A 26,830-nucleotide genomic window follows, 5' to 3' on the forward strand; every position below is an offset into this window, starting at 1 on the left:
TATAAATCTTTTGATGGTTCTTTGCAAAAGAAAGAGCAAACTGGCCTAATCGCCATAAACAGAAATGAAACATTTACATCTAAGGGAAGTCTACTCTAGTTTTCTACTCTATTAATGTTAAAACAAGTAGAAACAGAAATTGTTAGGAGTTAGAGTTAATAAGTTCTTTAATGGGACAAAATACCTTTCTAATCCAGGGAATGAAGTTACAACACTGAACAGGGGAGGAGGAACGGGAGCGCTGATACTAAAATTAAAAGATGGAGAACAACTAAATAAAGGGCAAAAAATGTTCTTAAATCAAAATAAAATGTGACGTCCATGGTGTGCACATGCTGTCAGGGAAGAGGGGCAACATGTATACACAAAACAACACAGACGTGCTCTTATTTGGAACCATTTGTTGTTCAAGTCTGAAGCATACATGCTGAAATGAAAGGCTGTAAACTGATGGAGAAAGAATGTACTACATTTTATTGTTATGGAAGGATTTTAATCAATATGGCACCCATCCGATGGTTTTGGTAAAACCTGTAACTTTGGTTTGAAAAAGAAAAAAGAGGTTAGGAGTCTTACACTATAAAAAATTATGTAATTTACCTTTCTGAGGACAGGTTTGAATTCAGCCTCTTTGGCTGGTCTCTCCTGCAGCAGTTAAATGCAATAGACAAATCAGATAAAGATCCTAAAATACCTTTCATCACCTTTAAAACCACACGCAGCTGTGCATGTAACCTTATTAAAATATGTAAAACATTTGAAGATTTAAAACAGAATACATGTACAGTTGAAGTCAACATACACCTTGCAGATTCTACTAAATGAAAAAGATATTTGGCAAAATAAGAAAACTGTACACAATTCTCATTCCATTCAAGAGTTTACACCCCTGGTGCCTAATGCATCGTTTTTTTCTTCTGAAGCATCAGTGAGCATTTGAACCTTCTTTATTTGTTGCATATGAGTCTCTCAGTTGTCCTCAGTGTGAAAAGATGGATCTCAAAATCATACAGTCATTGTTGGAAAGGGTTCAAATACACAAAAATGCAGAAAAACCAAAGAATCTGTGGGACCTGAAGGACTTTTCTGAAGAACAGCAGACGGTTTAACTGTTCAGGACAAACAGGGGACTCATGAACAAATATCACAAAACAAAACAAAAAAGACACATAGATGTAGATCATTTACACAGTGTTAAGAATCAAACGTATGTAAACTTCAACTATTAGATTCTTTTGTGGACTATATGTAAACATCTTTTATGTAAAATATCTTATTCAGGTCAGTACTAAGCAAAAAATAACATGCATTTTGCATGATCCCTCATGCATGATTTTGCTAAAATAGTTAACATTTTGCAAATTCTGCAAGCTGTATGTAAACTTTTTACTTCAATTGTATAAAATGACATCCTCATTCCAGACACTCAATATACTGGACAAATAATGTAACTGTATAATGTATTGCTCTATGACAACATTATATTGCCATATTTTCATACTTCTTATTTTTGGTCATATATGAAAAGAGTTTGTTGGCCAAATTAGCATGTGAGAATGACACTCAACTCTACTCTGATGTTTTCTGTTTTATTTCTTCTTCACAAGATCCCATATTGGTATATGAAATATGTTTGTAAATTCATCATTATAGAGTTTTACTATGATAATAAGAAAGATACTTAGTTCTTCCTTAAAGAAATTACAGCATACTGAGTAGTAATAAGAAACATTTTACAGTATGCACAGGCACAGGCACAATGTAAAAAAACATGATATAATATTTTATCTATATTTAAAGGGATAGTTCACCCAAAAATGCGTCAGCAGCGCCGCACACATACGCTGTGGTACTCTCGTGAACGTGCGTCGAAGACTGACAGAAAGAGAAGAAATTGTTGAATAAAGTCGTTATTTTTGTTTTCTTTAAGCACAAAAAGTATTCTCATAGTTTCATAACATTACAGTGGAACCACTGATAAAATAGTCACATGGACTATTTTAACAATGTCCTTACTACCTTACTATCTTTCTTGCTGTCTAAGCAAAGTTAGAAAACTCTTGGATTTCATCAAAAATATCTTAATTTGTGTTCCAAGAATGAACAAAGGTCTTGCGGGTTTGGAACGACATGAGGGTGAGTAAGTACTGACAGAATTTTCATTTTTGCGTGAACTATCCCTTTAACATGTTTGGGAAATGGCAAATATATTTAAATGAGATGACATCACAGAGAACATCCACACAATGTAAGCAAACCGAAACTCTTTACCTTCCTCTGGATAGTTTGCACATCACTCTCTCTAATGCTCCTCTCCTGGTGTGCATGGCAAGAGAGAGAGCGTAGTTTAGGCCAAAAATATTTTGTCGGTCTTATAACAGTTTATGCCTCAAGATAAACAATTCTGGTACTGGGTTAGATCACCACTTGACATTTGGCATAAAATCTGGGTCCTGAAGCGAAACCAGCTGAGAACCACAAATTTTTGAACCTCCTCTACACGAGTAGAGACTAAATGTTGTGTTCTTACCAGGCGTGAGTGTCGGCCCCTCTGCTCCCGCCTTCTGAGTTTGTGAGTTGAAGGGAATGTTGGCATGGGCGGAGCCACGGATATCGATATGGTGACCCGACCACGCTCTCTGCTGGTTGAACGCTGACGCTGCTGCTGGTCTGTAAAGTACACACTTTCAGTGTAAACTAAAGTATGAATTACAACAGCTTCTGTTCATAGGATTTACAGACTGCCAACTGCTAACTAAATTGTTTATGCGCAGAAGGCCTACTGACAATGTACAATCAATGTTCTACCCACATTTTATGTGTAATTGATGGAAGTAAAATTGATTCAAGGGGAAAATATAAATTACGCTATGATGGTTTACGCTGAACTTGAGGCAATGCCAGATGAAACTGCATCATTCAAACACAAGATGGCGGTATTACTCAGATGTTCAACAACAAACTTCCCTAAGGTGCCTGAAAAGGCATTTTAAGGTAATGCCTGATTTCTTATTTTATACACTAGCTAAATATAGCCATACAGACTATACAGACAGGTATCTGTATATTTATACACATACAGTACACATATATAAATTAAAATGATGTTATGGTGATATCATGACGATAGTAGTCTGAGCTGCTCTCACAAAGCTCTATGGTTCATTTCTAGGTAGATTCAGGAACCTGATAGATGTTCAGACAGATTGAAGACTACATAGAAACACTTTATTGATCCCTGAGGGGATCTCCAGGATCATAATTCTCATCTATCCTGATCTGTCACTTCTCCATGCTGATCTATCACCATTGTGGCCCTGGGCAGACCACTGAACCACAGGGGGAATTCAGTTACAACTGTTGTGTTATGAGATATGTTTGGATGAAAAGAACTATAAAAATCAAACGGCGCTGCGGTTTGAAACCAAAAAAGCGTAGGCCCAGAAACCTGACTCTGTACCTCTGTGCAGCGCCCGCAGGTTGAGCTTGGCATGTCGGTGTATCTCCTCCAGACATGGTGGCCGTGTACAAGTGTGGAACAGATTGTGTTGTTGATGCCATGGAGCCTGATAGTGGGATGCCAGTTTACTCTCAACGTCCAGATTTGATACCGCTAGACAGAAAGACAAAGAAATGACAAGGTCAGAAATCTGGAATGTATACAGTTCACCCAAAATTGAAAACTCGTCATCAATTTCTCACCCTCATGTTGTTTCAAACCCGTAAGACCTTTGTTCATCTCCAGAACACAAATTAAGATATTTTTGATGAAATCCAGGAGATTTCTGACCCTGCATAGGCAGCAACACAACTGACACGTTCAAGGCCCAGAAACGTAGTAAGGACATTAATAAAATAGTCCATGTTACATCTGTGGTTCCACCGTAATTTGTGTTCTAAAGATGAATGAAGGTCTTACAGGTTTGGAACGACATGAGGGTGAGTAAATAAAGGAGAAAGTCACTTCCAGAACAAAAATTTACAGATAATTTACTCACCCCCTTGTCATTCAAGGTTCATATCTTACCTTCTTTAGTATTTAAGAAATTATGTTTTTTGAGGAAAACATTGCAGGATTTCTCTCCAAATAGTGGACTTCTATGGTGCCTGCGAGTTTAAACTTACAAAATGCAGTTTAAATGCAGCTTCAAAGGGCTCAAAGCAATCCCAGTCAAGGAAGAAGGGTCTTATCTAGCAAAACGATTGGTTATTTTCCCCCCAAAAATAAAATTCTTACCGGCTTGAACTAAAATACACAAAGTACACTAGAGAAGATGAGCATTTGAGGTTAAAAAGTATATAAATTGTAATGTTTTTTAGAAAATAACTGATCATTTCACTAGATAAGACCCTTCTTCCTCGGCTGGGATCGTTTAGAGCCCTTTGAAGCTGCATTTAAACTGCATTTTGGAAGCTCACTAACACTTTAGAAGTCCACTATAAAGAGAAATACTGAAATGTTTTCCTCAAAAAAACATAATTGCTTTACGACTGAAGAAAGAAAGACATGAACATCTTGGATGACAAGTGAGTGAGTAAAGAGTGAGCAAACTTTTGAGCAGTAGTGTATGTTTCCATATCCATTCACTCTAACCAATATTATGCATTACAAGGCAACAAATGGCATTCTACTGAGACGAAGGTGAAAGACAGCTTCATTAGTATTTCTCCCTCTATCGTTTTCTCTTTTCCCCAGCTTCCTGTCTCCTCCTCTCCTCTATAAAGGAGCATCTGCCCATCAGTATTCAATGCGCAGTGGTCCCCTTGAACTACCCAGAGTCATCTGTATCCAAGCAACCCTTCATATCTAATTTACAACGAATTAGCAGATCCTTATCAGGCCGTGATTAGCAGAATAATACCAGAAATGCATTTCCTGTCTTAGAAGACCACAGAGAAAAGGGGAGAGGGTTGATGATGATGGATGCTTAGAAAAACACTGGGTTTTATAGCAACAAACCCTTTGTTGTATGTAACCACAGGACGCATTACTCGAAAGTGTAATACAAAACAGAAGTGGCTTCTTTTTATTTTTATTTTTCATAGACTGTGGTACATGAAGGGTCTTCTGAGAGGATACTGCAAAGGGGTCTTATATTTCTGAAAGCTATGGCTAAATATGATGCAGACCATTCAGGCTGACAGTCAGAAAGGAAATGTTTTAGTGCTTATTAACCATGAGGTAAACCATGACAATAGCCAAGTCTATTAGTTTGAATGAATACTTACACGGCGCCTCTCTCGCTCACACACAGGGGCATTTGGTAATCCGATACAAGCCCTTTCTATAACCTTTAGCCTGACCATATCCAGAGAACCATTAAAATGAACAATGTTTCGAGTGGTTTTACTCAGAAATACTAATCTGATACCTGCTTTGTGCACTGTTAAATGTCTTTCTATGTTCAGTGTTAAATTGCACTGATGAATGAGACCGCTGGAGACTAAATGTTAGGAATGAGTAACCAAAAATGTGCACAGTGGTACCACATATTTAAACAATTTCTTTGGAACATGGGAAATCAAGTTAACTTTTATGTAACTTATAAAAAGTTATATAAAGATATTGAATTTAGTTGATGTGGTGGAAATGTAATCACTTTAATCACTTGTCTCTTGAAGACATCTGATTGACACTTTGCTGATGGATTCAGACCTCAGCCAGTGTGTGGAATTTAAATCTGGATTAAGTGCATTCATGCTTCAGTCAAAATTAAGAGGCTCCCACTGATAGTCTACACCAGGGGTATTCAACTAAAATATAAAGAGGTCCAGTTAGAGAATTTTTTTGGAAGCAAAGGTCCGGAAGATCATAATGTCTAACTGGTTAGTGTGATATATATTTAAGTAGTCTAGTAGTTGTATCATCTGCAGTTTAATCAGTGACCTGACTGTCAAATCAAATTTATTCAGCACAATTCAAAAACGTTTTGACAGTATTTATTGTCATGTAACATAGAACTGAACATATGTGTATGACCGTTCTCTCATTAATTAAATAAAAGTAGGGCTGCATTTCAAAATAAGAGAAAATAAATAAATGTGAAAATTGCATATGTTCAAATAAAGCGCTTAACTTGGGAAAAATAAAATAAAGGAAGGAAAAGCTTGAATTTTCCATTTTCTGTTTTACATCATGACTCAACAGTCTGAACCAATTTAACAGATAAGAAATCTCAACACTTCTTAATAACTGAACCGTTTTAGAGTATTAGTTTATTCCTCTCTTATATCCCACTCCCCCACTTTTTTGCTCAGTGTGAGAATTGAGCTCTAGCTTGTCTTGCGAGGATTTTAAACCTGGGCTTGAATGGAGTCAGGGCAATTCTCATACACATGTGGAGGTGCTCATTGGTGAGCCTGGAACGATATTTAGTTTTGATTATGTTCATTGTTGAGAAAGCTGCCTCACAGTTGTATGTGGAGCCAAACATGGTCAAGATGTATAGGGCTGCTTTCCTCAGATCTGGGAAAGCTGTCTCAGGGACCATTTGCAGCCAGAAAGTGGAAGGGTCAGTTCTTACAAACTGCTCTTTCAGAGCCACATCTGCTTGGAGATCAACCAATTGCATCTGGAGAGGCCCAGCATTTACCCATTTAAAGTGTTGTGTGACTTCCTTTGAGAACCCCCTGAGATCTGTGATGAGTAATGGGTTCTGAATGAACATGGTGAGCTGCTGTCCAAACCTGAAGCTGTCAAACCGATTGCGGAAGTTTACAATCAGCTTATCAATAAATTCAACAAAAGAAGACATATCTCTCTGTCCCTGAACCTGTTCCTGCACTGCTGGGAAGTGTGCACAGTCTGCAGCCTGCAGGTCTTCCTTGAATACCTCAAGTTTCCTCTGAAAGGAGCGGACAGCTGTCATCAGTTCACAAATTGAATTGTCCTTGCCCTGTAGCCTTAAAATCAGTTCATTCAGATGTGAAGTGATATCAACCAAAAAGGCCACTTTATCCATCTGTTTCTCATTTTCAAAAAAGAGAGAAAACTGTGTTGCCTTCTGACTTTTTAACTCTGCTAAAAAAGATCCTACTTCCCTCCTGATGGACCAAAAGCGTGCTTTGCTGAGCCATCTCACATTGTTGTGCAGCAAAAGATCATCAGCATTGGCATCAACTTAAGGAATTCCCTAAGCATGCGATGCTGGTAGGAAGAGGATGCCCTGAGAAAATTGATCATTTTCATCATTGTATTCGTCAACTCAGCGGAGGCACAGAGAACAGATTGATGAATGATGCAATGATAAGTCTTTTACGCATTCTGAAGGTGCCTGTTTTATCCATTGGTTTTATCATGTTGCAGTCTATTAGGCAATAAGATGGGCTTAGATTTGGAAATACATTACATCTACATTTCAGTGGTAACCGATAAGGTGATGATGATCATCATCTTTCTTTATTATGGTTAGCACTACCTCAACTAAAGCGGCGTCTCTTCGGAGCTGTCATTTTCTTAAATGAGCCGTGGCAATGTTTCAAATGAGCTTCTAACCAAAACAAACGTCTTTATTTTCAAAGCGATCACCTTGTACCCAAACCATTTGAAACTAAGGAGCCATTTGTCCTACGATTACATACAACAAGCTCTTCGGCGCCACGTTTGCGGGACTCATGTTTCGCGCTGTAGTGGATTTTAAAAAAGTGACGTGAGTGGCTGTGTGTGTGTGTGTGTGTGTGTGTGTGTGTGTGCGGGAGGCAGAGCGGCAGAGAGATGCGACAGAGTTGCGAAATTGCAGGCGCGGCTCGAAATGGCTGTTATTTCAAATAGCGTACCATATTAAACTAATCGGTTAACCGGTTTCAACCGGCTAATGAGGCTCGGTGGTCGGTCAAGAAATTTTTTAGTTTTCGCCATCCCTAGTCCTCCCACTTTCGAATGGTTTGGTTAAAATAACGTTTAGAGAGCGACTCCCCAATGTGCGCAAATTAGGCTACATAACATATCTAGGCTGTTATTAGTATGTGGGCTATTATAGGTTGTGTAATTGTCTATAGCTCTAGATCATGCTTGAAAAATTCGGTCTCTATTTGCGCTTTGAATATTGAAGATGGTTTAAAAATGCAGTGGTTGTCCCTTTACTGTAGGTCCGGGTCCGTATGGGACGGCGTATTGGTCCTGTAAGCAATATGGCAAACCCACTGACTTTAAAACAGTAAAGTAACAGATAAAAGCTCAAATCAGTACTGTGTAAAATGACTGTTAAACATAATATAGTCAATATACACTATTATTCAAAAGCTTGCAGTTGGTAAAAATGTTTAGCTTTTGAAAGAAGGCTATTTTATGGAAGCCTGTTTCTGCCACTAAATAAAAAAGGTTATTGTGACTTTTTACTCTCACAATTCTGACTTTTTCTTAGAATTGCTTGATACAAACTTGCAATTCTGACTTTTTTTTTCTCAGAATTGTGAGATATAAACTCGCTTTTTCTCAGTTGCATGATATAAACTTGCATGTTAAAGTCAGAATTGCTAGATATAAAACAAGTTTATCTCACAATTTTGAGTTTATATCTAAAAATTCTTGCAATATCTTGCAATTCTGACTTTTGTTCTCAGAATTGACAGGTATAAACTTGCAGTTGTGAGTTATAAAGTCAGAATTGTGAGATATAAATTCGTAATTCTGAGAAATGGAGTCAGAATTACAAGACATACAATTCTGAGAAAAAAAAGTCAAAATTGTGAGTTTATTTGTAGCGATTCTGACTTTTTTTCTTCAAAATTATGCTGCTGTTGAGAATTTAATTTATTTCTCAGAATTGCAAGTTTATGTCTCGCAATTCTGACTTTATAACTCGCAGTTGTGAGTATATATCATGTAATTCTGACTCTATTTCTATAAATTGCGAGTTTATGTCATACAGTTCAGACTTTATAACTCACAATTGCAAGTTTATATCTCACAATTTTGAGAAAAAAAGTCAGAATTACAAGACAAACACAATTCTGAGAAAAAAAGTCAAAATTGTGAGTTTGTATCTCGCAATTCTGACTTTTTTTCCCCTCAGAATTATGCTACTGTTCAGAATTGAGACTTTATTCCTCAGAATTGTGTTTATTTCTCAGAATTGCAAGAAACTCGCAGTTTTAAGTATATATCATGTAATTCTCAGAATTGCGAGTTTATATCTCTCAATTCTAATAAAAAAGCTGTGAAATGTAAAATGTAAATAAGATAAAAAATCTCAGTTCTTATTTTTTTTTTGTCAGCGGCAGAAACAGTTTCCATGCTACTTTGCTCACCAAAGCTGCCTTTATTTGATCAAAAATAGAGTAAAAACAGAAAATTTGGAAATATTATTACAATTTGAAATACGTTTTCTATCTCACAATTGTAAGAAAAAAGTCAGAATTACAAGACATAAACGCCATTCTGAGAAAAATAAAATAAAAATGTGAGTTTATATCTTGTAATTCTGACATTTTTTACCTCAAAATTATGCTACTGTTCAGAATTGAGACTTTATTCCTCAGAATTGTGTTTATTTCTCAGATTTGCAAGTTTTTGTCAGTTCTGACTTTATAACTCGCAGTTTTATATCATGTAATTCTCAGAACGGCGAGTTTATCTCTCTCAATTCTGAGAAAAAAGTTAGAATTGTGAAATGTTTTTATTTTTTAGTCAGCGGCGGAAACGACTTCCATACTTTTTTGCTCACCAATGCTGCATTTTTTAAATCAAAAATACAGTAAAAACTGAAAAATTTTGAAATATTATTACAATTTGAAATATATGTCTTCTACTTTTATATTTTTTTAAATGCAATTTATTTCTGTGATGGTAAAGCTGAATTTTCAGGATCATTACTCCAATCTTCAGTGTCACATCTTCAGAAATCATTCTAATATGCTGGTGCTCAAGAATCATTTAAGTCTTCAAGACATTTTGTGGTTAAAAAAGTTCTAAAGAACAGTCCTCATTTGAAATAGAAATCTTTTGTAACATTATAAATGTCTTTACCGTCACTTTTAATTGATTGAATGTGCCCTTGCTGAATCAAAGCAATAATTTCTTTCAAAAAACTGACTCAAACTTTTGAACGATAATACAACATAATATAATAAATTTACCAGTAAATGTCTAAAATCCACTAATGAACATTTTACACAACTAGCAAAATGATGCTACTATCAAAGCATATCCTTCACAAAGAAAGCAATCCCAGAATGCACTCTGACAACCTCAGTAAAAAAAAAAAATCCAAGATGGAGGACAAAGTGAGAGAAACACTGATTACAATAAACATTCATTAAACATCTGCTTTGGAAATAACCATAATGTGTTAGTGTTTTGATCCAAGCCCTACCCTCCTCACCTGCTCCTCGTCTGCCCTCCCTCCATTCGGACACATGCTCTAATGATGTGCGAATGCGGTGAACAGACTCTATTACTCAGCACCACTCTGCCGTTCCTTTCGCTTTTGCCCCGCATTATCAACCACTGATCCTCATGCGGCACATATACGTGACCTCTAGCATACAGGCGCAGTTATCACTCTCTCTGCACTTAGACATCTATTACAAACTAATTCAGCCAAAGAGGAAATATGCTTTGTATGTAGAGTTACATATAGCATAATGTAATATCACAGTCTGAGACTCTTACGTCAATAGTCACAGTTAAGCTTATTACTACTTTTCAAAACAAACTCCACAATATTAAGCACAGATAGATTTCATGTACTTCTTCATGTAAATATCAAAATGTAAATCACTAAAAGATCAAAAAACACTGAAAATTGCAGTTCGATTCATGTAAAGAGGTCAACGCTTAGTGAGACAGCAGTACACTGCAGTATGATTGCAGCAGAATGCAAAGTAAACAAGTTAAAACATTAAAACAATGGTTCTCGTTTATTAACTACCTGCATTCACCTCTGCAGGGAACCTAGATCACCATGCTTGTCTGAAATCTAGTCTTCTTACCTGTTGTGCTTGCTCTCTGGCCTGCGTTTTTACTACCCCTCTTTGTCCTCCTTCTCTTTTTCAAGCCACAGCCAGGTATCTTTCTCTGAGAGTTTCCCATTCTTTTCCTGGACTGCTCACACAGAATGAAGGAGTGAAGGATTCTGCTAGCACTACAGCAAGACTGCGAGAGCTGCTCTCTCTCTCTCTCTCTCCCTCTCTTTTTCTTTCATTCTGTCTCCAGCAGGTGCACAGTCAGCAATGTGAGTCAGGACTCTGCCAGCAGCAAGGGAAAGAAAAGTACTGACAAATCTCTAATTAGTAGTACAGAACGGCAATACGGAGAGGAAAAAAGTTCTAATTAAAATAATAAAATTACCGAGATATGGTGGACGGAAATTTCATACCACAATCTGACATCAACATTTCATTTTAGATTGAGAACTACAGTAAATATCTTAATATTGTGAAATATTATTACAAATTTAGGGCCATATGAAATCAGTTTTATTTTTTCCAAAATTCCATTTTTATTTTAAAATTCCATTTTTTCCGTTTTAATTTTTCTAGACTCTATTTTAATGGTTAAAAACAAAACATTATTCAAAAAGCAAGTCTAATTAATTGAAATTATTAAATTTATACAATTCAACAGCAATTTATTTAAAGTTGACCAAACTATTAAATTTTTAAGGCTCTATGAAATCTATTTTTTTTCTCACAAATTTAGTTGTATTTGTACTAAATTCTGTGTTTTCCATAAATTTTCTGGATTCCATTTTAATGGTTTCATTACATTTAATTAATCAAAAGCATCTCTGATTAATTGCTTTTATAAAAATGTATTATTCATGTATAATATTTTTTTTTTCCAGAAATAAAGTATTGCTGGTAAATATTCCTTAAATAATGTTTTAATAATAATTTATTATTAAATTTTTTTAATTAATTATTTGTTGTAGTACTATAATTACATAAATACATTATATTTGTCCCAGTTTGAAAAATTCCATTTTATTTTTTTCCAAGTTTAAATTTTTCCGTATACTATATTTTAATGGTTAAATAAAAAAAACATTAATCAAAAAGCTAATTATTAAACTTATACAATTCAACAGCAATTTATTTAAAGTTTACCAAAATATAACATTTTTAAGGCCCTATGAAATCTATTTTTTTTCCCACAAATTCAGTTGTATTTTTACTAAATTCTGTCTTTTCCAGTAATTTTCTGGATTCCATTTCAATGGTTTCATTACATTTTAATAATCAAAAGCATCTCTGATTAATTGCTTTTATAAAATAAAAATGTATTATTATTTAATTGTTTTAATTTATTTTTAGAAATACAGTATTGCTAGTAAATATTCCTTAAAATGTTTTAATAATGATTTATTATTTAATTTTTTTATTAAATTATTATTTGTAGTAGTACAATAATTACATAAATACATTATATTTGTTAGTTTCAAATTCCATTTTATTTTTTTCCAAATTAAATTTTTTTCCGTTTAAATTTTTCTAAATATGTTATTCCGCAATTTTATGCACGTTTTTGCATATTATAGGGCCCTACAATTTGAAATAACTGTTTTTTTAATATATATTTAAAAAATGTAAATTATTCCTGTAATAATTCAATTTTTAGCAGCCATTACTATAGTTTTCAGTGTTATATAATTATTCATAAATCATTTTAATTTGCTGCTTAAAAAATATTTCTTCTTCTTATCATTTTTTCAGGATTCTCAGTTGAACATAAACTTCAAAGACAATTTATTTGAAATCTTTTGTAAGATTACAATGTCTTTACATTAACTTTTAATTGATTTAATGCATCCATTCTGAATAAAAGTATTAATTTCTTTTTAAAAAAGGCAGTGACTTTTTCATTCCATTCACAAATATCAAAAAGGACATGTTTTCACGCTACACAAATCATCGGTTGCAGTTCTTCTTTTAATAATACAGATGCTCTAGTCATTAACAGTCAGCACGCTAGCATAGTTGAATCTAGGTCAAGCTTGCCTAGCAGAGCTCAGAGAAAGACATAGCTGAGATCTTGCTGGTGAAAATCAAATAGTGGATTTATCTATTGGTAGACTTAATATTAAAGCACTAAACAGCATTAAACAAGAAACATAAGAAGCCCACATGCACTAACTGATCAATGATAAATGCATTCATTTCCTAAAAGGAGATTGTTAGCTGCAGCCAGCGGGCTGCCTGCTGTAGGATAGAGATTGACTGTCTCTCTGATGGGGGCTGGGGACTCTGTGTCTCACAGCTGGTCCCTCTGCAGGAGTGCTTAATACCCACTGATACTACACAGCACTAACAACTCTATGGACTATAGATATCAATATATCTTGTCCTCTTTGAGGAGCACTTTCCTTCCGTTTACAGCAGGGGATCCAGATCTTTACAGCAGTTGAACGTCACGTGACCTGGATTACTTTTAAGTACCCACTTTTTTTATTTTTTCATTTTTATCAAGTTATATCAGGAGATACCAAAACTGGTATATTTTATGTATACTTATTTCATATTTTGTGTAAAAGAAATGGATATTTAGCAACAATGAAATTTGTTTTAAAGCAACACTCCACTTTTTTTTTTGGAAATGGGCTCATTCTCCAACTCCCCCCAAGTTAATAAGTTGAGTTTTACCGTTTTGAAATCCATTCAGCCGTTCCCCTGTTCTGGCGATATAACTTTTAGCATAGCTTAGCATAGATCATTGAATCCTATTAGACCAATAGCATCGCGTTCAAAAATGAGCAATGAGTTTCGATATTTTTCCTATTTAAAACTTGACTCTTCTGTAGTTATATTGTGTACTAATACCGGCGGAAAATGTAAAGCTGCGATTTTCTAGGCCGATAAAATTAGGAACTACACTCCCATTCCGGTGTTATTACTGTGCCTGCTGCGTCCATATTACGGCAGCAAACTTCCTTGACTATTACGCGGGAATGGGAGTGTAGTTCCTAATCTTATCGGCCTAGAAAATCGCAGCTTTACATTTCCCGCCGGTATTAGTACACGATATAACTACAAAAGATCAAGTCAAGTTTTAAATAGGACAAATATTGAAACTCGTTGGTCATTTTTTAACGCGATGCTATTGGTCTAATAGGATTCAATGATCTATGCTAAGCTATGCTAAAAGTTATATCGCCAGAACAGGGGAACGGCTGAATGGATTTCACAACGGTAAAACTCAACTTATTAACTCGTTTTGGAGAATGAGCCTATTTCCAAAAAAAAGGGGAGTGTTCCTTTAAATTGTTTAATCAAAGAATCCTAAAACAATTTCCAAAAAGTTTCCAAAAAACACAACTGTTACTAAAATTACACTACCAGTCAGAAGTTTTTGAACAGTAAGATTTTTTTATGTTTTTTAAAGAAGCCTTTTTATTTATTTGACCAAAAGTACAGCAAAAGCAGTAACATTTTGAATATACAGTCAGGTCCATATGTATTTGGACACTGACACAATTTTTATTATTTTAGCTGTTGACCAAAACATATTCAAGTTACAGTTATACAATGAATATGGGCTTAAAGTGCACACTCTGAACTTTAATTTTTAGGGCAGTCTCATCAAATTGGTAGAAAGGTTAAGGAATTACAGCTCTTTAATATGTACCTCCCCCCTTTTTTAAGGGACCATAAGTAATTGGACAGTTGACTCAAAAGCTACTTCATGGACAGTTGTGGGCTATTCCTTCATTTTTTCTACATCAATTAACCAGGTAAAAGATTTGGAGTTGATTCTAAGTGTGCCATTTGTATTTGGAAGCTGTTGCTCTGAACCCATCATGCAATCAAAGGAGCTCTGCATGCAAGTAAAACAGACAATTGTTAGGCTTCAAAAACAAAAGAAATGCATCAGAGAGATAGCAGGAACATTAGGAGTGGCCAAATCAACAGTTTGGTGAATTCTGAGAAGAAGAAGAACACACTGGTGAGCTCAGAAACATAAAAAGGCCTGGACGTTCACAAAAGACGACAGTATGGTGGATGATTGGATGATCCTCTCCATGGTAATAAAACATTTTACAACATCCAACCAAGTGAAGAATACTCTCCAGGAGGTAGGCGTGTCACTGTCAAAGTCTACAATCAAGAGAAGACTTCACCAGAGCAAAATAGAGAGGGTTTACCACAAGGTACAAACAACGCTAGATTAGACTTTGTCAAAAAACATTTAAAAAAGCCAGACCACTTCTGGAAAAGCTTTTTTTGGACTGCTGAAATTAAAATCAACATGTACCAGAATGACGGGAAGAAAAAAGTATGGAGAAGGCTTGGAGCAGCTCATGATCCAAAGCCTACAACATCATCATCTGTGAAACATGGTGGAGCAGTGTAATGGCATGAGCATGCATGGCTTCCAGTGGCACTAGGTTACCGGTGTTTAGTGATGATGTGACAGAAGACAGGAGCAGCCGGAAGAATTCTGAAGTGTATAGGGATATACTGTTAAATGGAGCAAAGTTGTTTGGGCGGCTCTTCATAGTACAAATGGACGATGACCTAAACATACAGCAAAAGCAACCCAGGAGTTTTTAAAGGTAAAAAAGTGGAATATTCTGCAATGGCCAAGTCAATCTTTTGATTTCAAATTGATTGAACATGCATTTCACTTGCTGAAGACAAAACTAAAGGCAGAAAGACCCACAAACCAACAACAACTGAAGTCAGCTGCAGTAAAGGCCTGGCAAAGCACCACAAAGGAAGAAACCCAGTCTATGGTGTTATCCATGAGTTCCAGACTTAAGACAGTCATTGCCTGCAAAGGATTCTCAACAAAATATTAAAAATGAACATTTTATTTATGATTATATTTATTCGTCCAATTACTTATGAGCCCCTGAAAATGGGGGGTCTGTGTATTCCTTAGCATTTTATGTTATATTTTTGTTCAACCCCTTGAATTAAAGCTTAAAGTCTGCACTTCAATTTAATCTTGATTGTATCATTTTTAAAACTATTCTAGTGGCATACAGAGCCAAAATTATGAAGTGTGTCAGTGTCCAAATATATATGGACCTGACTGTTTTTTAAAATGTCATTTATTTCTGTGATTTCAAAGCTGAATTTTTAGCATCATTACTTCAGTCACATGATCCCTTAGAAATCATTCTAATATTCTGATTTGCTGCTTAAAAAACAAAAACTTTTATATAATTAAAAAAAAAAATCTTGAAAACAGCTGAGTAGAATTTTTTCAAGTTTCTTTGATGAATAGAAAGTTCAGAAGAACAGCATTTGAAATAGAAATCTTTTGTAACATTATAAATGTCCTTATCATCACTTTTGATAAATTTAAAGCATCCTTGCTAAATAAAAATATTAATTTCTATAATTTCTTTATCAAAAAAAAAAAAAGACTCCAAGCTTTTGAATGTTATAGTGTATAGTTATAATTCCATCTTTGGGTCTTTCTATTAAAAAAAAAAAAAAAAACTGAAAAAAGTACTCAACTGTTTTAAACATTGATAATAATAATAATAATAATAATAAATGTTTCTTGAACAACAAATCAGCATATTAGAATGATTTCTGAAGGATCGTGTGACACTGAAGTAAAGACTGGAGAAATGATGCTGAAAATTTAGCTTTGATCACAGGAATACATTCGATTTTAAAATATATTAAAATAGAAAACAGTTATTTAAAATAGTAAAAATATTTCAAAATTGTACTGTTTTTGCTTTACTTTGGATGAAATAAATGCAAGCTTAGAGAGCAGAAGTAACATTACAAATCTTACTGTTCAAAAACTTTTGACTGTAGTGTATATGATGTTTATAAACCAAAATCATGGCAGAGGAATGCTAAACACAGTAAATAAGATGCTCACTCATATCATAAATTTATATTTCACTTATATCCCAAAGGTGAACACTGATCTATTTATGCAGATCATCACATTTTCTAAAATCCAAAGCCGTTTGTCCCATTAGCATTTCATCACCCATCATTGAAAGGGAGTCTCTGATAAGATAAGCCTGATTTGAGGGCAGCATGGCTGGATGGAGGGTGAAGAACAAGGGGCCCTGTTGAGACTTGACTTATAGACCTTTACAAATGAGCCATAGCGGAATCACTCAAGCAGGAAGACTGACCGCTGCCTGTAGTGCTGACCACTGCACTGCTCCGACACACAAACACACAGCCCCAAACTCAGTCTAAGTCAAAGATTAAAACATTATATTGGGTGAGGATCAAGCCTAGTAGCCTACATTTTTTAAAAGCTACTTATTCATTCTGATTTCTGTTTTAGCGCCATAATTCATTCCGAGCCTTTTTCTCGACAAATAATAGAGAATAATAAACAGATTTCAGACAGAGGATAAAATAAGCAGATCAGGGTTGTTGAGTTTAGATGTAGGGCAGCACTGTCCCTTTTCTCCCTCTCCCTATCTCTCTCTCACACACGGCCCTTTTAATAAACTCTACTTCATGCCAGTGTGTCAGAATTTAATAATTTAGATTTTCTTAAAGGGATAGTTCACTCAAAAATCAATTGTGTCATAACACACACTTACTCCAAACCCATTTAAGTTTTCATCTGATTTTTAACATTTAAAAAAAAAAAAAGAAAATGACAGTTGACAGTTTATAATGACAATACCTGTCAAAAAGCAAGATAAAAAATCATCTGAAGCCATACAGTAGCCATATGTGACCCTGGACCACAAAACCATATTTATAGCAATAGCCAAAAAATTAATATTAAGTAAAGATCATGTTTCATGAAGATATTTTGTAAATTTCCTACCGTAAATATATCAAAACTTAGCTTTTGAGTAGTAATATTCATATACATTCACTGTAAAAAAAAAGTTGATTCAACTTAAAAAAGTAAGTGTTCATGCTGCCTTAAAATTTTAAGTTTAGTCAACATGAGATGTTAAGTTGTACTACATGAAAACGTGGATATTTGAGTTGAGTAAACTGAATTTTTTTTTAAGGCAGCACGAACACTTACTTTTTTAAGTTGAAACAACTTTTTTTTCTTTTCTTTTTTTCAGTGTTGCTTGGACAACTTTTAAAGGCGATTTTCTTAATATTTATATACTTTTTTGCACCCTCAGATACCAGATTTTCAAATAGTTGTATCTCGGCCAAATATTGTCCTATCCTAACAAATCATACATCACTCACTGTAAAAAGTGAACAGTTGGATCAACTTAAAAAAATTAATTCAATTGGTAACACCTAAACATTTTAAGATATTTCAACTTAATTTATAATTAATTTATGTGATAAATTAAGTTGAAAGAACTTAAAATGTTTAGGTGTTACCAATTGAAGTAATTTTTTTAAGTTGATCCAACTGTTCACTTTTTACAGTGAAAAAACTTATTTATTCAGCTTTAATGATGAATATAAATCTCATTTTCAAAAAAATGACCCATATGACTGGTTTTGCGGTCCAAGGTCACATATGGAATAATAGTTTCTTTTGGAACCTAACAACCATGGTCTATAAAAACTGTTAAAAAACTGCTCTTGCTTCAAAAAGTAAGTGTTCGTGCTGCCTTAAAATGTTAAGTTTAGTCAACTTAACATGTTTAGTAGTACTCAGTGACAACTTAGATTTTTGAGTTGACTAAACTTAAAATTTTAAGGCACAACACAACACCTTTTATTTCTTTTGGGTTGAAATCATTTTTTAAAATCGGTGTTGAAAAGCTATGTTCTTATTCTTCACAGTGCGCTGTAAAAAAATACAATTTCAGTTTTCAGTTAAAATTACATGTTTAACTCAATGTGATACTTGCAGTTTCTTTGTAATTGTTTTAATAGTTAACTAGCAATTTTTTTACATCAAATTATTTTCAGTGTCGCACTGTAAAAATATCAGCTTGCTGGGCTGAAACAACATGAGGGTTAGCAAATAATGACAGAATTTCTTTTAATCAACACCAAATTCATCAGTTCATCGCTATGTAATGGAGTGGAATGTAAAGAAAGTGGACAGTTTCCTTTCTAATATGTGACCCTGGACCACAAAACCAGTCATAAGGGTCCATTTTAAATTGATACAACTAAATTGAGAAAAAAAGCTGAATATATAAGCTTTCCATTTATGTATGGTTAGGATAGGACAATATTTGGTTGAGATACAACTATTTGAAAATCTAAAGGTTGCAAAAAAAAATCTAAATATTGAGAAAATCGCCTTTAAAGTTGTCCAAATGAAGTTCTTAGCATAAAAGACAAATCAATAATTTTGACCAATACAATGTATTTTTGGCTACTGCTACAAACTTAAGACTGGTTTTGTGGTCCAGGATCACATACATGTGTCAAATCACAACCTAGCTTCGTACACCGCACATACATATGTAAACTACTGAAATGACAATGGCGCACAGACCTCCAAATTCATATCTCCAGATGTTTGAATACAACATAAAAGGAATAAATCCATCAGCTAAAGCCTTTATGGCAAAGGACGACAGTTGATCTGCATCCCCAACACTGTAATTCAGCATGCAACAACACAGCACTTTACAGTTTAAACAACTGCATGCTCCGACATGTCAGACCAAACATGGACAGACAGTCTGTGTGACAGAGACATCACCACTATGGCAGGCTCAGCTTTCCAAGTACAAATCAAAGACGATCTCAGATAGAGAAATAACCAAGGCGGATGAATTATGTACATTGGTTTAAAGTTGTAAGCAAAAAGATCTTACAAGAAAATTCTACCTCAGTCTTTCTACTTCAAAATGTAATTTTTAATTTATTGTGTTAATTTTCCAAACACCATTCACTTATTATAAATACAATTTGGAACAACAAAACAGATAAAAAAAGCAGCTGAACTGTAAGTGTAAACAAGCTGCATCATTTCATTGATATTAAAATGCATTGGAAAGGAATGCACTGAAGGACGTACCTCTCGATCTGACAGGAACACAGCAGGCAAAAGCCATTGTTAAGGAAGGACAGCTACGTCCAACTGCTTTTTATCCAGGTCAGCTGTCCTTCAACACTCATTCCTTTTGCCTTCATGCATGCAGATACATGCTAGCGCACAAGTTGACCTGCTGCGGTTTGCAGCCGCCCAGCCACATAAACAGACTAACCCTAATACCAAAGTATAAGCCCATCTGCAGCATCTGCACTGACGCTGCTTCAATTCCACCTAGATTCCCCCCGTTTCTAGGGGCATATTGCAGGTGGTACAGTCTTGTCTGCACTCTGTTTGTTCCTTAATCTTCTAATGGGCCAGAATAAGAGCTGGTCCAGAGGGGCATATTAAACAGGAAAACAAAAAAATGGTGCTTTGATATGATTATTCCTGCAAAATCATATAATGGGTTTGCATATACTGGTGTAAAAACTAAACAATGACAGTTCTCTGTTTATAAATCAGCTACATTAATTTCACTCAGATCAAGGATTTCACCAAAAATCACCATTTTTATATGCATTATTACAGAATATTAAATTTAATAACAACCAGGAAGGGTGCTTTGCTATGATTTTTCCTGCAAAATAGCACACTGAGTTTATATAGACTGCCATAACGGCCAAAAAACTATATACATCCAGTTAGGAGACTGAGAGTAATTCAATCTAATAATTCTCAAGCATAATCATTCATACTGTACACAAAAGTCCTTATAGTGAAATGTACACTCTACCAGTCAAAAGTTTTTGAACAGGAAGATTTTTAATGTATTTTTTTTAAATGAACTCTCTTCTGTTCAGAAAGCCTGCATTTATTTATTACAGCAAAATCGTAAAATACTTTTACTATTTAAAATAACTGTTTTCTATTTGAATGTATTTTAAAATGTAATATATTCCTGTGATCAAACCTATTTTTGTAGCATCATTACTCCAGATCCATGATCCATCAGAAATCATTCTAATATGCTGACTTGCTATTCAAGAAACATTTTTTATTTATATTATTATCAATATTTAAAACAGTTGAGTACATTTTTTCAGGATTCTTGAATGAACAGAAAAACTTGAGAAAAAAACAAAAACAAAGATCAGCATTTATCTGAAATAAAAAGATTTTGTAACATTGTAAACTATACCATTCAAAAACTTGAAGTCAGTTTAATTTTTATTTTGGGACAGAAATGATAGAAATTAATATTTTTATCTGGCAAGGATGCTTTAAATGGACCAAAAGTGATGATAAAGACATTTATAATGTTACAAAAGATTTCTATTTCAGATAAATGCTGTTCTTCTGAATGTTCTACTCAACAAAAAAATCTGAACAAATTCTACTCAGCTGTTTATCAACACAATAACAATAATAATGCATGTTTTGAGGAATAAATCAGAATATTAGAATGATTTCTGAAGGATCATGTGACTGAAATAATATTGCTAGAAAGTCAGCTTTGAAATCACAGGAATAAATTACATTTTAAAATATATTCAAATAGAAAACTGTTATTTTAAATAATACAAATCTTTCAAAATTGTACTCTTTTCACTGTACTTTGGATCAAATAAATGCAGGCTTGGTGAACAGAAGAGACTTCTTTAAAAAACATTAAACTCGTGTATTATTACATCATAATAATAGCTTGTTGCTCTGTATAGACATCAAAGTGAATGAGAGCCCCCATGTGCACATATTTAAGAAGTGAACTTCCTTGTGTGCATGTGCAAGCATGCATTTGAGTGTGTGTGTGTGTGTGTGTGGTACACACCACAGTCCCCCTGCCTGGAATAATATAGACCTTCCCACTAATCCACGTTAATCTGGTCATCCTGTGCTTGTGACCTTGGCGTCAAATGGTCCGACGGTAGGTGAGTGTTTAGTACAGACAGAATCACGTTGGCAAACAGAGAAACACAGGTCTGGCCGCTTCGTCCGGCAGCTTGTGGCTCTGCAAGATGCCCATTAACAGCACATATTCACATTCCTGGATTTGGGGTGAAGCCAATATGGCTACTGCAATGACAAGCGTCTAAGGTGCCTCTGTGATTTTGTGGCAGATTCAAACTGCAAAATGTATTAAATAGAGCTGAATAAAATAGTTCAGATAGATGACAATGAAAGAGATCAGTTCGCAGGATTGCCTATCAACAGTGTGAAGTCTAAATGCACACTTTATCATTTGCTGACTTGCAAAAGTCACAAGCCATAGGCAGTATTATGACTTCTGAATGGCCCGCATGGAGCACACCTGTTCTATTCTTTCCTCACCCTCTTGGGTCACACCCTTCCTGTGCCATTTACTGTGGATTTCCTTAATATGATCTTTTGGTGTGTGCAAACGGACCAGAAACAAGCCTGGCATGCACTCTACTTTCCATCCAAAAACTTGTCTTTTTTTTGCTATTTTTCTTTCTTAAAGGATAGCTCACCCAAAAATGTAAATTCTGTCAGTAATTACTTACCTTCATGTCATTCCAAACCCATAAGACCTTTGTTCATCTTCTTCTTTCAGGGTCCGAAAGCTCTCACATTTCTTTAAAAATATCTTAATTTGTGTTCTGCAGATAAACAAAGGTTTATACAGTGCCTTGCGAAAATATTCATAGCCCTTCATTTTTTTTTCACATTTTGTTATGTTGCTGCCTTATGTTAAACTACTTTAAATTACTTTTTTCCCACATCAATCTACACTCCCTACTCCATAATGGCAAAGCAAAAAATAGGTTTTTAACATTTGTGCAAATTTATTAAAAATAAAAAACTGAAAAGATCCCGTTGCATAAGTATTCATACCCTTTTCTGGGACACTCGAAATTTAGTTCAGGAGCATTCATATTGCATCTAGATGTTACTACACTTCGAGTGGAGTTAAACTGTGGCAAATTCATTTGAATGAGTATGATTTAGAAAGGCACACACCTCTCAGAAAAGGTCTAACAGCTGAAAATGCATAGCAGAGCAAAAACCAAGTCCTGAGGTCAAGATAACTGCCTGTAGAGCTCAGCGACAGACTTGCGTTAAGGCAATGATTTGGGAAGAGTTCAGAAAAAATCTGCTGCATTGAAGGTTCACAGAAGCATTATCCATAATGGAAGACGATTGGAACAACTAGGACTCTAGAAAATGTCGGCCAGCCCCCATCCAAGCTGACAGAGCTTGAGAGGTGAAAAGGTGAGGCAAAGAATGGCAGATAATTGCCAAATGCAGATGTGAAAAGCTTGTCACATCATACCCAAAAAGACTTGAGGCTGTAAAGGTGCTTCAACTATGTACTGAGTTAAGGGTATGAATACTTATGCAATGTACTTATTTCAGTGTTTTATTTTTAATACATTTGCACAAATGTTAAAAACCTATTTTTGCTTTGCCATTATGGAATAGGGAGTGTAGATTGATGTGGGAAAAAAGTAATTTAAAGTAGTTTAACATAAGGCAGCAACATAACAAAATGTGAAAAAATTGAAGGGGTATGAATAATTTCGCAAGGCACTGTAGGTTTGGAACGACATGAGGGTGAGAAATTAATGACAGAATTTTCATTTTTTGGAGAACTTTCCCTTTAAAATGCACCACTTTCCAAGAGCTAAAATCATTACTATTGTATAGAAAGTCTTGAATGTCACCGGTTTTGTTTTTCTAACAGCTGTCAGCCCTCTCTTTCCAGATCACTCTTATTTCCATGGATCACTCTTCTTTTATCTGGCCCCACACACACAAATGTGGAGTATTTCTACTTTCTAAATGATAAAAATGTGGGAATGTGGGTTGAATTTCTCAGACAGGAATAGGAGAGCCTGTCTGGGGCTGATGGTACTGTGTCATCCAGAAATCCTGACTGAACAACAGTATCAAGGAAATTTTAGGTTAATATATCATACCTGCATGACAAAAAAAGTGCCAGCTCATGGTCAATCACTTTAAAGCAGGAAAATGTTTGCATATTTAATGTTACTCTCTGCTGCTTTGTGATAAATGGTAAAATATATTAGCAATTTCAGAATTAAAATCATTTCTATGCCATTTTTGTGTATAATGAGAGCATTTTAAAACAGCATCCTTTGTCCAAAAGAGTTTCTAAAGTAAAGACGAGTAAGACCAAAAAACTAGAAAATGCAAAAATGATAAACTGCAGATTATGCATACATAAATACATAATGTTTATACGTACTAATATTACATGTGTGAGTGAGTTTTTGGTCTGTAAATCTTTTTTTTTTTTTTTTTTTTACAAGAATTCTAATATTTTCTCAACACTGGCCTCTAGTGCTGAAATAAAGATAAGGCTGCATTTGATAATGGTTACAGCTTACAACTCCTTATATTTTAGAGAATGCTTAACAAAAATGTAAAATGTTAACATAAATGCTTGTAAAAATCCTTCATTATTTAACATACAATAAATATAATCCAATATTTGCTCTGTGAAGTTATATCAATTAACCAACCACTTGATATTTTTCTCTTGCTCTTTTTCAACAAAAAAGATGGAGAAAAGACTGTCTGAGGGAGAGAGAGTTATCAGTGTTTGTGATCAGCGTCACACACACACCTCTAGGGTAAATAGGCAGTAATTTGTCATTTCCAGCACAAGATCACAGAGCACGTCATCAGCCTCATCTCCTCCTACTCCTCTGCCATCACAGAGACTCACCTGAGTTCACAGCAGGATATGGCTATCTATCACATTGAGGCTAATTATGCTAATCATGTAACTACCCCCAGACATGACCCTTCAGGAGGGGACCTCTGCAAGCGTGCACATGCATGAAACGAAGACAGTGTGAGCAAATTGTGGTTTAGAAAGAAAGTTTATGAAAGTAGTGACAAAGCTAAAGATGTTAATATAATATAAATTGCCAACAGATTTTCTAAACATTACGCTGAAATAAACTGGAATGATAACGGATAGCTCTGTTCAGGTACTGTAGGCCAGAGTCAATGCTATAGTGTCAGCCCGCTAAAACAAACAAAGCATTATTGAAAGCACCAGAGAGCCACAGTGTTCACACTCTTGAGGGAAATCAGCCAACAAACAGCTTACTTATAGTCATCTCTGCAAATTAAAATAGGATAGTTGAAAGTATTTTAACAAGAAAAATGTATTAAAACAGGAGAAAAAAAATAAATAAATACACTTAAATTTTGTACTGAAACTTTTGAAGCCCCGTTTTTACCACTGAATACAAAATAAAAAAGGTTATTGTGATATTATATCTCACAATTCTGACTTTTGTTCTCACAATTGCGCAATTCAGATTTTTTTGTCAGAATTCTGTGACACAAACTTGCAATTCTGAGTTTTTCCCTCAGAATTCTGATATAAACTTGAAATTCAGATTTTTTTCCTTACAATTGCAATCGCAGTTCTGACCATTTTTCTCAGGATTTGTGTGATACAAACTTGCAATTCTGAATTTTTTTCTCAGAATTGCGAGATGTGAACTCACAATTGTGAGAAAAAAATTCAGAATTGCAAGTTATGAGAAATATGCATATAAATTGGATATAAACTAGCAAATATGGGATTCTAATTTCTGTGCCCCTGGGAGTACGGTCCCACATATGGGATTTAGAACGTTCGGTGACGTCACGCAACTGACAAATTCAAACTGCGCTTTGGCGCGATGGCTGGCGCTGAGCCAGAGAAGGACGAGCTCTACACTTGTCATACAATCACAACTATGCAGTGTTTTTAACCACATAACGCTTATTTTAGGTTTCAGACATTTAAATACACATAAGTACTAGTAAAACGAGACATTAAGAGTTTGTAAAATACACACATAGGTCTATGGAAGCAGCAAATAACCATCTATTCAAATAGAATTTGCCAATGTGTTTTATTTCTATCACATACACATAGACAAAGTAACTAAAAGGTTCACTCTATTCCTCTTCTAGTTCACCAGCCACTTACTTGCATGTATTTCGGGAGAAACGGATGAATGTACGTGATGTAAACGCGGCTGACAGGACTCTCTGAACTGCAGCGCGAACAAACATGGCCGCGCCCATCTCACGTTTCAAATCACGATCCAGATCATTTACATAGGGTTTTAAACGACGAATCATACTAATTCACACATATTTGTGAATCGGAATATTAGATAGTTCATGGCATGGTAAGCAAGTGTGTTAGTATTCTGGATAAAAAAGGAAAAACGAAATTAAAGCGATCTATCTGTCATACAGTGTTATTGTGGCTGTGTTGTGTCACGTGACAAGCATGACGCGTCGCCATGGAAACAATAAGGACGAACGTTCTAAAATAACGGTCGCTTAAAAAAAACTCACTCTCGGGGGTCCACTAGAATATTTTAAACTCACCACTGAAAGGGTTAAGTCAGAATTTCTGAGAAAATATCAGTCTTTTTTTTCCCCCTCAGAACTGGACTTTATGACTCACAATTGCAAGTTTATATCCCACAATTTTGAGAAAAAATCACTAAATAAAATGCATTTCTTTCTCACAATTCTGACTTTTTTCTCAATTCCGGGTTATAAAGTCAGAATTGTGTGGTATAAACTCGAAATTGCGAGTTATTAAGTCTGAATTATGAGATATAAACAAATATCAGTCTTTTTTCCACTCAGGATTGGACTTTATGACTCACAATTGCGATTTTAAGAAAAAAAGTCAGAATTGCGAGATATAAACTTGTAATTCAGAGAAAAAAGTCTGAATTTTCGAGTTAATATCCCGCAATTCTAACTTTATATTTTGCAATTCTGAATTTATAACTTACAATTGTGAGTTTATATCTCACAATTCTGAGAAAAAAGTCAGAATTGCACGTTTGTATCACACAATTCTGAGAAAAAAAAAATCAAATACGAGATGTAAACTCGCAATTGTGAGAAAAAAAGTTTGAATTGTGAGATAAAAATGTGCAATTACCTTTTTTATTGTTTATTCAGTGCTGGAAACTGGCTTCCATAATTTACTGCATTCTTTCTAAATAAAAGTAATAATTT

At 34.8% G+C, this 26,830-nt stretch overlaps 1 protein-coding gene across 1 annotated transcript in view; it reads right to left on the minus strand.

Moving 5' to 3' along the window:
- Positions 1 to 26,830, minus strand: part of nhsb (Nance-Horan syndrome b (congenital cataracts and dental anomalies)) — a 75,442-nt gene that overhangs the window by 9,166 nt on the left and 39,446 nt on the right. Inside the window, exons 2-6 of the mRNA XM_073826040.1 lie at positions 3,461 to 3,613; positions 2,477 to 2,670; positions 2,272 to 2,316; positions 601 to 645; positions 185 to 247 (exon numbers count right to left, since the gene is read on the minus strand). Coding sequence (XP_073682141.1) covers positions 185 to 247; positions 601 to 645; positions 2,272 to 2,316; positions 2,477 to 2,670; positions 3,461 to 3,613 — 500 coding nt within the window. The remainder of the gene's footprint in view (positions 1 to 184; positions 248 to 600; positions 646 to 2,271; positions 2,317 to 2,476; positions 2,671 to 3,460; positions 3,614 to 26,830) is intronic.

Source organism: Garra rufa, chromosome 20 (assembly GCF_049309525.1).
Source record: "Garra rufa chromosome 20, GarRuf1.0, whole genome shotgun sequence".
NCBI classification, from domain to species: domain Eukaryota; kingdom Metazoa; phylum Chordata; class Actinopteri; order Cypriniformes; family Cyprinidae; genus Garra; species Garra rufa.